The sequence below is a fragment of the Clarias gariepinus genome, chromosome 12 (genome assembly GCF_024256425.1).
Source record: "Clarias gariepinus isolate MV-2021 ecotype Netherlands chromosome 12, CGAR_prim_01v2, whole genome shotgun sequence".
In the NCBI taxonomy this organism is placed as follows: domain Eukaryota; kingdom Metazoa; phylum Chordata; class Actinopteri; order Siluriformes; family Clariidae; genus Clarias; species Clarias gariepinus.
This window is the reverse complement of record NC_071111.1, coordinates 21,868,313-21,884,953: the sequence shown is the minus strand read 5'-3', so window position 1 is coordinate 21,884,953 and position 16,641 is coordinate 21,868,313. Positions and strand designations below refer to the sequence as shown.

At 38.7% G+C, this 16,641-nt stretch overlaps 1 protein-coding gene across 2 annotated transcripts; it reads right to left on the bottom strand.

Moving 5' to 3' along the window:
* Positions 1-2,245: 2,245 nt before the first annotated feature.
* On the bottom strand, positions 2,246-16,390 carry LOC128534010 (fibrinogen-like protein 1). 2 transcript variants are annotated; one of them, XM_053508265.1, is made up of 6 exons: positions 16,273-16,390; positions 10,388-10,496; positions 7,900-7,991; positions 7,538-7,655; positions 4,722-4,907; positions 2,246-4,293 (listed from the first exon to the last, which is right to left on the bottom strand). In XM_053508265.1, the coding sequence occupies exons 2-6, from the start codon at positions 10,494-10,496 to the stop codon at positions 3,986-3,988; spliced, it is 813 nt and encodes a 270-aa protein (XP_053364240.1). In that variant the 5' UTR covers positions 16,273-16,390; the 3' UTR covers positions 2,246-3,985. The 2 variants fall into 2 exon arrangements, with proteins under 2 accessions (XP_053364240.1, XP_053364239.1); XM_053508264.1 differs by lacking the exon at positions 16,273-16,390 and adding an exon at positions 12,660-12,785.
* Between the last annotated feature and the right edge of the window lie 251 nt (positions 16,391-16,641).

Genomic DNA, 16,641 nt, shown 5'->3' with positions numbered 1-16,641 from the left:
TAATGTCTTATGGTGTTGACTCTTTTAGTGTTCATACAAATATTTACACATTAAGTTTACTGAAAGTAAAAACAGTTGAAAGTCTGAGGCCGTTTCTTTTTTGCTGAGTATAAAACCTTGGATTGCGAGTACATAGGTACATTAATACAGTACGAGCATGTCTCATATAGTCAACATACGTGTGTGCATATACTGTTTACAATAACACTGTGACCATGTGTGTGCACGTTAGGCATTTGTATTTTGTGTGTGTATGTGTGCACACGCATGCTTGTGTGTGTCACGGTCAAACACCAGAGGACGCCATGCTCCCGGACTGCATTTTGTTTTTATTTGTGTTCTTTTGTGTTTTTCTCTAGTTTGAACTTCAGTTCCCAGAATGCACTTCGGTCAGGTGATTGGAGCGCTCACCTGAACCGAGGTAGCTAATTAGTTTAGTTATAAATAGTCTTTTGTTCTGTTGCTCTTGGTTTGGCATCTGTTTAGTTAAGTGGGTATGAATGTTTCCTTGTTCTTGGTGTTATGCCATTTCCCCTAGCTCCTGACTCCTCCTACAGTAAGTGATCACCCCTACATATATGCCTCATTATCTAAAGCCCACGCACAGCAGCCGTTACAGTGTGAGTGTCTCTGTCGGCAAACTGGTGTGTGAAAGTTGTCCTACACAGTAACCCCCCCTTCTCCTTACCTCTCTGGACACTACATTAAATTACTACAGCTACGCTTATTTTTAAAAGTAAAGTGCAGGTTAATTTGTTTAATTTTTTACTGTGGAATGAATCATCGGAGTTTTCATTATTTCTATTATTTTCATTATTTGGGGAAATTCGCTGTGATATATGAGGGCTTTATAAGCTTGCTTCTAAAACATATGCTCGCAATCCAAGGATCCAAGGCCTGTATATACTGTATATATACAATATCTCACAAAAGTAAGTACACCCATCTAATTTCACCAATCTGTTTTCTCAAAGGACAATACTATAGAAATGAAACTTTGATATATTTTAGAGTAGTCAATGTGCAGCTTGTATAACAGTACAAATTTACTGTCCTCTGAAAATAACTTGTCAAAAAAGCTATCAACAAAAGTGAGTACCCAGACCATGATGCTACCACCTCCATGCTTAACTGTAGGCAAGAGACAATTTTCTTGGTACTCCTCATGAGGGCGTCACCACACATACTAGTAACTATCTGACCCAAAGAAGTTTATCTTAATCACATCAAAACACAGGACATGGTTCCAGTAATTTATGCATTTGGACAGGTTGTACAGCACACTGTGGGCTTTCTTGTGAACCAGAAAAAGCTTCAATCTGGGATGACGGCCTTGCAAACCAACATGTTGTGGTGTGTGGCATATGGTCCCAGCATTTACAAGCTGACCTCCTGCTTTTGCAACCCCTGAAGCAATGCTGGCAGAATGCATAAGTCTGTTTATTAAAACCAGCTTCTGCACCTGATCTGCACTCCCTCTGAGAGTTCTTTGCCATGAGGTGCCATGTTGATCATCCAGTGGTCAGTTTAAATGAATTGTACACATAGCACCAAATTTGAAATGCTCTGATATAAGATAAACAGATTTGTATGTTCTGATCAAGCTGGCAAACACAAGAACATGATGAATAGGACATGTGACTTTGCATGGTTAAAGATGTGGAGCTGTTATCACGTAGGGTGTACTAACTTCTGTTGCCAGCTATTTTGACAATAATGGTTCTATGTTGAGTTAATTTTAGAGGACAGTAAATCTGTACTGTTATCCAAGCTGCACATTGACTTCTCTAAAATATATCCAAGTTTCATTTCTATAGTATTTAGAAATATATAGAAATATATACTAAAATGTTTGCTGAAATAAGAGCAGTGGCATTTTGTGAAAAAAATTTTTTTAATGCCTTCCTTGTGGTGCTCTGCAGTAGGCTGGGTCCATCCTATCTGCTCTATAAGATATCTACTGTATACTCCTAACTTACTCTATTATAGCTTCAACACTCTGTCTACACTGAACAGCTACAGCAACCTGAAAAGTTCAAGTGGGTTTAAAAATATACAGCCAGCACTAAGTGCAGACAATAAGTGCCAGAAGAGGGCATCAGCATACCTTATCCCATCAACACAGTCCCATCCCATTAATATCAGGATATTTTCAGGTCTGTTAAAGAATAGAAAACTGTATTTTATGTCATTTTCTTGGAAATGCAGCTGCATTTTTTATTGTCGGTCAATAATGAAAACAAACTTTGAAGCTTCAACAGCATTTTATTTTTTCGCATTAAACAATAGTATTTATTATTTTCATTAAAACAGTACATTTAAAAGTTTACTTTACTTGATGGCATATCATAGTTCCTTTTAAATGAGCTAAAAATATATAGATTTATCCTTTAGTCTGAAGGACTGTAAGCTCTGTAGGCAACAGAAGTGTATTTAGCAGGTATAAATAGAGGTAGAAGGCATAAAAGAGGCTTTAGAGCTGTGGAATAAATAACTGTTTATGTTTGGGTTGCTTGGAGCTTGCTTTGGCATATTTTCTCACACAAACAATATCTAATCCAAGACTAAAAATTTATGTGTTCGGTATTCTGCTGGAGAAATATGATTTCATTCTATAAACATTTAATAAACATTAACACATTTAAAACAGAAAACAGAATTACATTTCCAAACCCTGAAGTGTGTTGAATATAGCCAGTGTTTATAGTACTGTGTAATAACAATGTTAATGGTGAAAATGTATGCTTACAGAGCACTTTACTAGGAATATTATATTAATACTGGATATTTGCTGCTAGTTTTTTTGTTGTATTAAAAAAAAATTGTTGGATTCAGCAAAATGTTCCTTTGAGATTGTTGACATGCTGCAGATTTTTCAGGTGCATTTACACGCTACAAATAAACTGTTCTACAACATCTTAAAGGAATTCTACTGAATGCAAATGACTGGGCCACTCAAGAGCAACTTATTGCCATGTTCATGATCCAGCTTGACATAACTTTTGTTTTGTGACATGATTAATTATTATGCTGGAAGCTGTTAGGAGATGCGGTTGCCATGTCATGTTGCCATAAAGTAATGCACATAATCAGCAACAATGAAAAAAAAAACACAGTGTCAATAAAGCAATGATTGATTGGGATTAACAGTCCAAAATGTGGCAAAAACAGCCTTGTCTGTTCACACAAGGCAGGTTGGGTTCATGTATTCAGGTCCAAATTTTGACTCTACCAACTGTGTGCCTAAGAAAAAGTAGAAATTTATCAGACCAGGATACCTTTATATCATCTTCAGCTTTCTGTTCTTTGCTAACTGAAATAGAACCTTATGTAGTGTTCTGCTGTTGTAGCCCATCTACTGTACTTCAAGGACCAATGTGAGATGTCTTTCTGCTCACCACAATTATATAAAATGGTTATCTGAGCTGCTGTAGCTTTTCTTTCAGATCAAACCAGTTTATCCATTCTCCACTCCATGAACTGTCCAGCCTGGCACCAACAATCATGCCATGGTCATTATCAGAGATCACATTTTCCCCTCATTCTGATGGTTCATATATCAACATAACCTCATGCTGCTGGCCTGCATCAGCATGATGTGACAAATTGCACCGCTCCAACATAATTGGTTGATTGGATAACTGCAAAATAAACAGGTGTACAGGTATTCCTAATAAAGTACTCTTTAAGTGTACATTTGCTCAGTCCTGCTTATACTGGATCTGAAGCCCATCCTGGTAAAACTGCACACAAGGCGGGAGAATGCCAGATGTAATTCGGGTCCATTTACACACACAATTGGACATTTATTACACCTGTGGGCAATTTTGTGTAGCCTACGTGCATATTAATAGACAGGATGAGAACACTGAAGAACACTTAAACAAACTTAAAATATACAGACTAGTGAAACTGGAATATGTTTATTGGCTGTTTAAATTGAAAAGCATTATATCATTTTGCTGCTTGTTTAAGATGCGCAAACTTATGATTGCTTAATGGTCTTGACCATCATGCGTGTTGCCTTAGCTGAGTAGGGCCCAGGGCCTCTCCAGGTGAGCCAGTGGAGCCCAGAAGCCCATCCGCGATTATCTTCCCCAGAGTGCCATTTTCCATTCAGTTCAGCTGAGCCACAGCTGCTGAACCACCATCCTCCAATATTTTCACGAGTGCATTCATTAACTGCAATATCCCCGAAAATACACGGGGAGCAGCCATCATTGTCATGGTCATGTGTACTGAAACCATACCCATTTTGGTCAATGCCAGCATATGACCCACGGATAGCATCACCTTAGAATACAAGAAAAAAAGTTTCTACTTTTTGCTGAAAGGATTAGGAAGAAAAAAATAACCTTCTTGTTTTCAAGCATTTAGTGCAAAGTAATTTTGTCCACACATTACTAATTTGAATCACCTTAAATTTTTTTCATTTAGCTTAAAGTATTTACTTAGAGAGTATTATATATACATTCATATTATTTATGTTAAGGTTATTTTGACCTAAGCATTTAGATTTTCGTGTGGATGAAACAAAATAGAAATTTAAGTCCATGTCTATTCTTATTCACACTCCTGTAGACACAAATATTACAAATTATTGTGCTTATGATAATTCTTCAGCATGAATAAACAGCAGAAAACATGTCATTCTTATACTGGAGTGAATGCTGAGAATTTGCCTGGGTTTGCAACCCAGATATACACTTTAGATACTTTACCTGCAGTGCCACTGTATTTTCCAACATGCAGCTTATAGGCTGTTTTTTCACCACCAATCCAAAAATCTTCATAATTAGCATAGGCAGAACCTCCTTCAAAGTCCCACAAGTCTACTCTGAGAGTTGACCTATGATCCTTGCTTTTGGTTAGAGCCCATATCTTGTTCAGGCCCAGCCAGTGGTCTTCTAATAAAAAGATGAAAAGATTATACAGTCTGTGAATTACTAAGGGTATACAGTAACATGCTCTCAGATCTTAGGGAAAATTTCAGTGTTAATAGTCTGTGAAGGAATACTGTACATAGTTTTATCGAAAACATTTATTGTTTCACTTAACCTGAAAAACATAGAGGTCTGTGGCACATAGTATTTTATATATTATATATTTTAACTCTCAGGGATGTAGTTGAGATTTAAGATTCAAGTTGAAGTTTTAAGAGATTTTTATGGTTGCTTTAGTTGTTCAGGTCTAGGCTTAGCAATATTATGTGGCAATAAAATTAAGTCAGCTGACGGATGCCTGATGGCACAGGCTTATTCCAGGACTGAAACTGTGAGAAAGTGGTTCTATGAGCATGAGGAATCATTTTCACACATTGTGCGTATTTTAGTAAAAGCTAAAGGTCACTGAATGAACTCTTAGGGTATATGACTTTTTTTTTGGGCCAGGCATTGTTTTTGGACAATGACAAAGTTAATATTATTGTAGGTGTCTAAGACTGTAAATTTGAGTTGAAATCAAGTAATGAATATGAGCCACAGTGCAGACTTTCAGCTTTGAATTGAGGGTTTTGAAATCCAAATTGGCTCATTTACAGTTGTACAGTAAGTTATGGTAAATTATAATACTTTTTAATACATGTTTTTTTTTTTTTTTTACATGAATCCAAACATATTTGGAAAATTGATTGCTTGGCTGTTCCATGGCAAGGTGTGTGTTATGCCCTCATTATTTACTTATGTATAAATAAGAAGATAAAAAAGGTCTAGGGTTGCTTTCGTGTGTGGTGTTTGCATTTGGAATATGTTCCAAAGTCCAAAGTGCTGACACTAGCAGCAAAATAAGCAATCATAAAGCCAAAAATCAAATCAAACATATCTGTGACATAGAAAAACATTTGGTGTGGCCAAATCAACAATTTGGTGTAGTCTTAAAGGTCCTACATATCATATTTTTCATTAAATGTTAATTTGATCTTTAGGGTCCTAATGAAAAGTTTGTATTATACGTTAATTAAAAATTCCAAATGATTGTGTAAAAAAAACACTACTTTTACCTGGTAAAAACTAGCTCTGTTTTCAGCAACCTGTTTCAGTACATGCTATTTTAAATGCACATTACCTCTGCTGAACGCCCCCCCCCCCCCCCACCACACACAGTTCTGTGGGGCGTGACACGTGGGGTATAGCCACGTAAGTGTAGTTCAGTGCGGGCAATGCTTTGTGGGTAATGCAGTCCAAACTGGAAAACGCTGTAATATAGAGCCTGAGCCTGTTTTCTTCAGTCGTTTTTGGTTTGATTTAAGTACGGAACCTACGCAGAAGTTTGTAATATCGCCTGACAAAGCAGAAATTAAAAGAATGGACATGCATCGACTCGATTTGTCTTTCTCATCACTGCATGGGCATGAATTAATGGGCTGTTGCGCTGCCGCGAGCAACAACAACAAAAAGCGGAGAAACTTACCGAGAGAGATACGGACGCGATGTGTTTACTGATGTGTTTACATGACTTCTTAATCTTCGACAGACATCGTTATAAACCATCTAACGTTACAAAGGTAAGCATAATATAGTTTTCCGACTACGTACACAGTTTGCAACTAGACAATCACCTTAATGCATTGTTTATTATAAACGGGCGATTAGGGATTATATATAGACTGATGTACATAGAGAAGAAGCCATAATCATGTTCTATTAGAGTATAAGTTAACTTACACTCCGCATTCATCGTGATTATTAGAAAAGGCGATCTGCAAAGAGTCATAGTAAAATAAATCACACTCACCGAGCCTGGTGAAGATGAAGCAGGAACACGAAGCGTTAGTACAGATCCATTTTTAGGAGCAGCTTCCTAGTAAAACCTGCTTTATATTGACCCGCGTTTATAAAGCAGTCTGGTGAAAAATGATTATCGCAAACATGAACGCATTTAGGTAAATCAGCGGGGACGTTAGCTTCAAAAACTAAATTCAGCCACTGCCTCCTCAGTGGCTCAGATACCTAACCCTAGGTAGGTACCCTAGGTCATTAACCCTAGGTAGTGAATGACGACTGCTGTGTTCGCTATTACACCCAACAACTGTACACAACACTCGCTTAGGCAACATTTTGCTCCAGCGGCGAAAAACAATGGACGACAGCTTCTTCTCACTCTGGGCGGGTCTTTGCTAAAACACCAGTGTCAATCAACTTGTGTAGGAGCGGCCTCTGTCGGTTTGGCGTCACATCGACAGGCATTTGTGATTGGCCTGATTTCAGAAGGGGGATGTTACTGTAATAAACGAAAAGAAATACTAGACTTCATGACTGCTATAATATATTAAGACTGCCTTAATATTTAAGGAATCACAATGGGTTATTTTTAGGGCACTGGTGGCTCTGTGTTAGGTTTCTCGCCTTCCATGTGGAAGACCCGGGTTCAATTACAACCCAATCCGCAGTCACTGGATGCAGTTCTGGTACCAAGTCCAGATACAATGGGAGGGTATCTGGTGCAAAAACCTGTACACGGATCGAATGGTCCCTGTTGCGGGAGCAGCCGAAAGACAAACAACAACAACAAAGTGGGTTGTCTAATAGAAAACACCTACTCTGAATATTTCCAAATCCCCACTTATACTTTTTCCAGTTCTGGTTGAAAGAAACCTTTTCACCAGACCTTCTCTGGATAACAGTCCATCCTCCATCCTGCCGCATCTCACAGTAAACCTACAAAACAGACTCAAAATATTCAAAACATGTTGGTACAATGAGTAAAGTGCTATGCTAGATGATTGATTAAGGTAAATATGTACAGTACTGTACAATAGCCCAGAACATTTACCCTTGGCTAGTTGATTATTAATATATACTAAACTTATAATATAATATATTCTATACTTATATAGTGTGTTATATAACAGCAGTCATTTAGCTGTTAATATTGGTTAGACATTTGGAAGAATGTTGGTACCTTGATAGGGTTTTTTAATCCAGATGGATGAATGGTATAAATGCCACTTTTTGCATGTGGGAAAGTTGTTTTTATTTGTGTGCAGTCAGTCCCTAAGAGAGAGGGAGAGAGGGACAGAGAGAGAGAGAATAGTTTAATTGATCCACAAGACTCAGTACTAGGTCCACTTCTGTTTTTCTATTTTCATGCATGCAATGGTGGTCTAACCATGGCCAACTATTATTCTCACCTCACAATGGAATCCAAAGGCCAGCCAACTCAGTCTGATCCCACAGATATACAGAAGAATCAAGATTTCTGTTGCAAGAGGAGCAGCACAGAAAAAGCTATGTGTGTAATTGTGTGACCAAGATGAAAGAGGGAATCCCCTGTGACACCAGATGAGGTGGAGCAATGACGTAGAAAAGTACTCACACAGGTGGAAGCCTCTGCCTGGTCGTCAAACCTTTAAAAGCTTGTGCCCAGTGAATGCTTTACCACCATTGATAAGTCAGAGAGGAAGCATTGGGTGGGCAGGAGGATGTCAGTTGGGGGTCCATGAAGCCAGAAAACATGCATGATTAAAAGCTCAGCAGTTTCTTTTGGCCTTAAAAAAGCGTTTCATTACCATGAGGACACGTGTGAGCCAAGAGTCAAGTAACAAAATCAAGAGCAATGTGAGACCAGAAAGCCTAAGGAGCACATGCAACGTTAACCATCCCTTTCTGTAGATGAAGGTATTAATGAGTATGCAAGATATGGGATGTTTGATATTGAATGAATGATATTTTAGTTCCTCTCTGCGGGGGAGAGTCTGTGAGAGAAGAAACAGCGTGGGTAAAATTTGTCTTTTGATGACCTTTGTGATAGCACTGCCTTAACTCCAGAATCTGAGGCATCCACCTGAACCATGAACTGAAGGGATGGGTCTGGCTTTAGAAGAATAGGAGCAGAGGTGAATTGCTTCTTTAGTTGTAGTAACTGCCTTCAGCTTGGCAGTGTTCATTTGAATCATTCATGGAGCGACAATGAAACCTAGAAAAGTAACTGTGTTGCAGTGCAACTCCCACATCTCAGCTTTGATGAATAACTGGTTCTCAAGGAGTCTCTGAAGTACCTTGTGAACATGTGTCTTGTAGTCCTTTAAGGAAAATGAAAAGAGGATAATATCATCCAGATAGACAAAGGCCAAGACATTGATGAAGTCCCTGAGGACATCAATGACCAGGGCTTGAAGTATTACCAGAGCATTGGACAATGTACTGTAAATGGCATGACCAAATATTTGAAGTGACTGGATGGAGTGTTAAAGGTGGTCATGCACTCATCCCCCCTTCTGATTCTGACCAGATGATAAGCACAGAGGAGGTCCAATTTCATAAGGACTTGGGCTCCCTGCAGGCTGTGGACATAAGGGGGAGGGTATAGTAGTTTTTGATGGTAATGTCACTTAATAATAGTACCCCGTAATATTAACTAATAGTACAAATAGAAACAATAGTCCCCAGGAATCAATACAAGGACGTAGGCTCCCGTCATGCTTTGGAAGAAGCCCACCCCAGCGGGTGATGATGACAGCCGCATGATCCCAGCAGCTAACGACTCAAAAGTGTGTTGGAAGAGTGAATACAAATGTCCCCAGGTGGAGCTTCGTGAAGCTGGCTGAAGTGGCTGGGGGCTGGCTCTGAGCCGCGGTTTGTTAAGGGTGTGGCGTAGTGGTAAAGTGCTCAGCCTATCATCTGGGGATGCTGTAACCTCTCGCAGCAGGAGGTCTAGAGAGAGCTGATTGGCCGAGCTCTCTCAGAGGGGAGGGATGAGAGGTACTTTGTGCTCTTACATTAATCACGGCTCTACAGCCAATCAGGGGCGTCTGTGTGAGTTCACACAAGCGGAAGGAGCGGATAGCGCTGTCCTCCGAGTGTGTTACACCGCCCCCAAAATTCAGTAGATTTAGAGAGAAAATCCGGGGAGGGAACGAGTAGCAATCCAAAAGAAACAGGCAAGTTCGATAACGAATCAAATGTACACTGAATACCACAAGAAAAGTAAATGCAAGACACACAAGTGAGATACAGCGGCAATGACCGACCTTCTCAGCGTGTTTATAAAGAATGGGATAATTACTAATCAGGTACAGGTGTGCGATGAAGGATAGCTGAGTGCGCAAGAGAAACTCTCGAGCGGAGTTACCTAAAAATGTTGATCTTGCTGGCTCGTGACACTCAGCAGTGCCACAGGCCGATTGCCTTCATCCCATGCCACATTGATGCACAAATTCTGGCTAAATGAACCCTGACCAAGTTTGACCATTTTTCTTTCTGTTGTCCCAAATTACTGAATATAACCTTGTAGCAAAAGGATAAGGTAAAAGGTCATTATTTTTGTGTGTATGCGACCTACGTGCCACTTAGTGCCTTAGTGCCACTGTGCATAAGGATATGTTTGTAATGTTATGTTTGAATAAAGTCTGTCATTTTTCAGAAAATTCTGAAATTTCATATTGACTCACCTTGCGCAACCCCCGATACCTCTTTGACGATAGTGGAAGTGACCATGCTGAATGTTATTAAGAGCAGTCCAGCACAGCCAATCATCTTCATCCTTACTGAGCCAATCATCTAATCATCAGGAAAGAATAAAAAAAAAAGTCAAATTAATATATGTTTTTAAAGTAGTAAAAGATATTATACAGAAGTTCCAAGATAGGTTCAAATCAATAAGCGCTTTACAACATTATGATAAAACGAAAACCACAAAGCAAAATAAGGATACAGGAGATTTTAATCAAGTTTAAAAGTAAATGAGAAACATTGGGGCGGCACGGTGGTCTTGCATCTCCAGGGTCAGACATTTAATTCCCACCTCAAGTCTGTGTGTGTGCAGTTTGCATGTTCTCCCTCTTCTTGGTGGGTTTCCTTTCACAGCCAAAACAAATGCAAATAAGGCTAATTGGCATTTCCAAATTACCCATAGTGTGTGTTTACGTTTGTCCCTACCTCATGTCTCCCTTCACCCCTGTACAGGATAAGTGGTATAGTGAATGAGTGAGTGAAAACATACTGTAGAGCATGCTCTCATTCACTGCTGAATGATGTTTAAAATAAAGTTAATATGCTTTTGTCTTACCGCAGCTACCCAAGCCATTTGGCACCTTTTCATCACCTCGGCAACCTGCAATTCCATCTTTAATGAGGCAGCAAGGTACAATATCAAGAGAGCAAATTTTTGCTTTTAATGACTTATATTGTCTCTCAGGAGCGGGATGGACCGATGTTTAAATTTGTACAAAGTGTCTGAATGCTGTGAAATGAGGGACGAGAAGAGAATGTGAGTGCTGATTGTTTACTTTAACAAACATAGGTATAACCATCAATAACCAGTAAGATGAACAGATGCAAGACCAAACTAAATATAAAAGCATAGCCTTTGAATGGTGTATGTAATCATGAAATAATCCAGCACACTGGAACTAAACAGCCCGAAGACAGACCTGAAAGTGAACATATGGAGGAGGGGTAATGTTCAGTCAAATGTCAGCAATCTTGTTAATAAAAATCTACTGAACCAGTCACAAGTTGCACATCTTGGCTATCACTAGGAAAGAAACTGCGAGACACAAGCGAAATATTTCAGCAGTGACTGTCTTTTCAGTGTGCTTATAAGGCCAAGCGAGCTTGAGCTTGCTGAGCGTGCGAAAGGAACTCTGGAGTGGTTATAACATGAAAGTGTTGGGTTGATCTGGCTTGACACCAAGTAGTCTCCTTCCCACGCCAAAAATGATGCACAAATTCTGGCTAAATGAGCCCTGACCAAGTATTGTAAAATATAAAATATATATATATATTTTATTTTATTTTTTTCCTGTATTGTAAATCTTTTTTGATTGGTCTTTGGGAATATTCTAATAAATAGTAAAAAAATATATAGTAAAAATTTATCATTAAATTACAAAAGAAAAATAACCTTTCATGATGCTCAAATTTAAGATGCAGTGTATAATACATTATATATATATATATATATATATATATATATATATATATATATATATATTTGGGTTGTCCCAAATGATAGAATATAACACTGTTATATAATTATATAATAAATGATAAATTCCAGTGTTTATGGGGATAAATTCATTACCTTATTTCTGGTAGCTTTTCTATCAGATGGAATGAGTTTTTCCATCCAAATTTGGGTTTGTAGTACTTAGGCTTAAAAGGAACACTTCAGTGCATATTATTAACATAACCTTTTATATTGTGATAGATAAGGTTATAGTAACATTAAATTTCAATGTTGAACACATCAGATGGAAATGCTGCTTTTGTAAGAGTGCCTTTGTATGTTTTTTTTTTGAAACCATAACCAGCGGTCACAAAGCTTAAATATGCTTCCCAGGTCCTATCCAGTATGGCTCACAAAATTACTACTGTACATTCAGTAAACAAAATGACAGAGTTCCTGCTAAGTGTACAAAAATGTATACAGTTACTTAAAGCTACTTTAAAACTAGTTTTTAAAACTAAACACAATTTTAGTCTGTAAACTCTAAAGTAACAGAATCATTAAAAATAAGCTACCGCATAGTTTATGTCCAACATTTCATCTAGATAAAGCAGAAGTGCTCCTTTAAAACCACAAAAACACTCACTATGCATTGTACAAGGCAAGCAACACATTTGAAATGTAGCCTACAGTATAGTTAAAATATAAGTTTATATAGCAGCTCTATCTGCTCTCAAAAAAAGGAAGTACAAAAAAAAAGTGGTTATACTCACCATGTATAAGACTTGTTTGAGTAGACAGAAGAGTGACACTGTTTTATTAGTAGCAGTCCAAATAGTTGACCCGCCCACTTATTACAAGCAAGGGTAAACCGTTCTAAATGCCAGGCCTGTGAGGACTTCTTCCCTGATATAATGTAATAGTGGTTTGGCCATTAACTCTTTAACGGCTCTGGATTTCCGCAAAAAAAATCTCTCTATGTGACTCATGTTTCAATTCCCCTAATTTTGATTATTTAACCAGTCTATCAGGCAATTCAGCAGTGTCACGAAAGGTGGTATGTGGCTGTTGTAGTTGCCGTGGGCACAAACGAGCAGGCATAGGTGCAGAGGGGTGTTTAACCAAAGGAGTCTTTTATTAAACTAAAAACATGAACACTGAAGAAACAAAAGAAACAAAGGAACAAACAAACTTAACTATAAACAGACACACAGGACTGACACTTTATGACGAAACACAGGCTCTAGGCCCTAACATACCGTACATAGGCTCTATGGCGAAACACAGGCTCTATGATTAAACATACAGAACATACTAGCTAGGCATGGAGCTGATGCGGGACAAAACAAGCACAGAGAGACCAGAGGACAAGGGACACAGAGACGAGGGACTTAAACCAGAGACTAGAGACACACTGGGTAGTCCTCCAAGCCTTGCAGCGGTAAGCGCTCAACGTCGCAGTCAGCTGGTAAAGGCAGTGCTGGATTCTCTTTATAACCCGGGCGGCTGAGGCAGCACCGGATCGATGTCGTAGGCCGGGTGGTGGGGGTTGTCCTCCCAATCCGGGCGGCCGATGCAGTACTGGATGGTCCTCAAAACAAGGCCGTGGATGCAGCACTGCGATGTAGAGGTTATGGGACCTCCCAGGATGTGCTCCGAAGAGGCGGAACCTCTGACTGAGACTCCTAGACAAGATGGGAGTAAAGGTGGGATTGCCACTGAGGTTCTCGGACAAGGTGTGGGCGAAAGGGACCTTCCCTGTTCTGCCGCAGGGCAAGCTGATTACCTTCAACCAGCTTGCCCCGGCATTATGGTCCCAACAGTCCCCTTGGAGAAAGGAAAAAAAAAATTCTCCCGGGGACCCCTCTGCCATGCCTGTAGTCGGTTGAGCAATCTTTCATGAAAGGTGGCATGTGGCAGTTGTAGTTGCCGTGGGCACAAACAGGCAGGCATAGGCGCAGAGGGGTGTTTAACCAAATAAGTGTTTATCAAACAAAAAACATAAAACACTGAAGAAACAAAACAAGCAAAACCAACTATAAACAGAGGCTCTAGGACATGACACACAGGACTGAGACTCTATGACGAAACACGGGCTCTAGGCACTAACATACCGTGCATAGGTTCTATGGCGAAACACAGGCTCTATGATCAAACAGAACATACTAGCTAGGCATGGAGCTGACGTGGGACAAGACAAGCAGAGGCACGGAAGGACCAGGGGACTAGACACACAGACCAGGGGACTAGAGACATGGCAAGACACTTGTGGTAATAATTAACTTCTAAATGTAACAGTATAGCTGTGGCCACAAGTTTTAAGAATTACACAAATATTAATTTTCACAAATTCTGCTGTTTCAGTGTTTTTAGATCTTTTGTCAGATGTAACCAGCGTTGGGTGTAACATGTTAGAGTACTTGGATTACTTTTTTGATGTAACGAGTAATCTAACGCGTTAGGTCCGCCATTACTTTTTCAAAAATGTAATCCATTGTTTAAACAATTCATGTAATCAGTGAGCCAGACAACAGTTATTCCTATTCCATTAGTGTGTGTGTGTGTGTGTGTGTGTGTGTGTGTGTGTGTGTGTGTGTGTGTGTGTGTGTGTGTGTGAAAGTCGTCCTACAAGCCCTGTCCCCGATAACCCACCCCCCTCTGTCATTCCAGCTGTTATACCCCTATCTCACCTATGATGTTTGACTATGTGAAGACCGACGCGCGGAAACTAGATGGAAACTAATCACATGCCAAAACCCACGGTGAATTATGATGAACCATACTTATGACCACTGCACGAAACTGCGTAGGTGAGATAGAGGTATTAGTAGCTAACTGAATATGTGTTCAGTGTTTGGAGTTTGTCAGAATCTGTGAGTTTTTGTTTGTCCAACCGTCTCTTGGGGATTAACCACAAGGCCTCATTGGAGGATTTTCAAGCATAAATGACCGTTTAAGGATCTAAATCGGAAGTACGAACTCCAAAACCTTAATTTAGTTTTTTTCCATTCAGAGTCTGGTGTGTTTTGGATTATCGTCCTGTTGCATAACAGTACTGTCTTTTTCCTTGGAACTTTCCCATGGACACTATTTTTTGCCCAGTCTCTTTCTTATTGTTAAGTCATGAAAAGTGAGCCTGTTGTTCAGGGTTTTTTATGAGCCCATGGATAAGCCTTTGTAGTGCTCTTGGAGTCATTTTGGTAGGTTGTCCACTCCTGGGAGGGTTCATGAATGTTTCAGGTTTTCTCCATTTGTGGATGATGGTTCCCTGGAGTCCCAAAGCCTTGAAATGGCTTGGTAACCCTTTTCAGACTGATTCATGTCAATTACTTTGTTTTTCATCTGTTCTTGAATTCATTTAGGTTGTGTGGCTTTTTGAGATATTAAGCATTCTTTTCTTTGTCAAATTTCTTGATTCAACCGGCCTCGCAGTAATCAGGCCCAGATGTGGGAACCTACAGCTTGTAGGTTTGGTCAGCTTATTTCCCTTAATTAATGAAATAGTCATTTAAAAACTGCATTTTGTATTTACTCTGGTTATCTTTGTGTAATATTAAAATTTGTTTGATAATCTCAATCATGTAACTGTGACAAATATTTAAAATCATTAAAAAAAAAAATTAAATTCTCTTTCAAGGCATCTGTTTCAATTTATTTTCCCAATAATTCTAATTAGTTGCTTAAAGTAATTGTGCAGAAATCACTACAGTGACTGACTATGACATTCTTGTATAAACCTGAAATCTAGAGCTAAGATTATAAAAAAAAAACTGCAAGGCAAGTTTATTTGTATAGCATATTCAAACAAAATGGTAATTCGAAGTGCTTTACATAAAAGAGAAAAAAATAATTATAAAAAGAGATAGAAAATGATAGTAGTAAAACTTTAATTAATTTTAAAACTACTTAAAATTTGATTTAGAAACAATTAAAAATATAAGGTAAACATAAAATACAGTGCAGTCAGTTCGGACGTATACAGTATTCATTCAATAAATGCACAGCTAAACAGATGAGTTTTAAGTCTCGATTTAAATGTGACTAATGTTTTAGCACATCTGATCTCTTCTGGAAGCTGGTTCCAATTGCGGGCAGCATTAATGGCTAAATGCGGATGTTTTGTGTGAACTCTTGGTATTTTTAACTGACTCGATCCTAACGATCTGAGTGGTCTGTTCAGTTTATAGGTTCGGTATTTAGGTCCTAGGACCCGGAGTGATTTATAAACAAGTAAAAGGTTCTCCTTTAAAAAAAACACCTACATTCCAGTAACTGTACAAAGTAAGCAACATAATTTCATTGTAGCCTAAAGTATAGTAAACTAGTTTATATAGCAGTTCTAATAATTTGCTCTTAAAAGTACTGGGTACAAAAACTTATACTCACTATATATAAGACTTGTGTTGGAGGAGACAGAAGTGACACTGTTTTAGCAGTAGCAGTCTAAATAGTTGACCCACCCACTTATTATAAGCCTGTGCAAACAGCTCTCTAAATGCCTGACCTGTTAGAACTTCCACTGTAATAGTCAGTTTTGGTGAGTTTATAAAGTTTTGTTCCAAAGTTCAGTGGCTTACAATTAAAGCATGTCCTTTTGACCCTGTTTATAGTGTTTATCTGATAACAATACAAAAGAATAGTTTGGCCATGAACTGTTTAGCAACCCTGGATGATTCACTCTTGATAATATTACCCTGTATGAATCAAATTTTTCAATGCAAAAAGAACAAAAACACACCGAAAATGAGTAAAAGC

Excerpts from the sequence above, each read along its gene's own strand:
- LOC128534010 (XM_053508264.1), bottom strand. Across the intron at positions 7,656-7,899 it reads GATTAAAAAACCCTATCAAG|GTTTACTGTGAGATGCGGCA; the intron begins GTACCAACATTC and ends TCTGTTTTGTAG. Across the intron at positions 4,294-4,721 it reads AAAATACAGTGGCACTGCAG|GTGATGCTATCCGTGGGTCA; the intron begins GTAAAGTATCTA and ends TTGTATTCTAAG.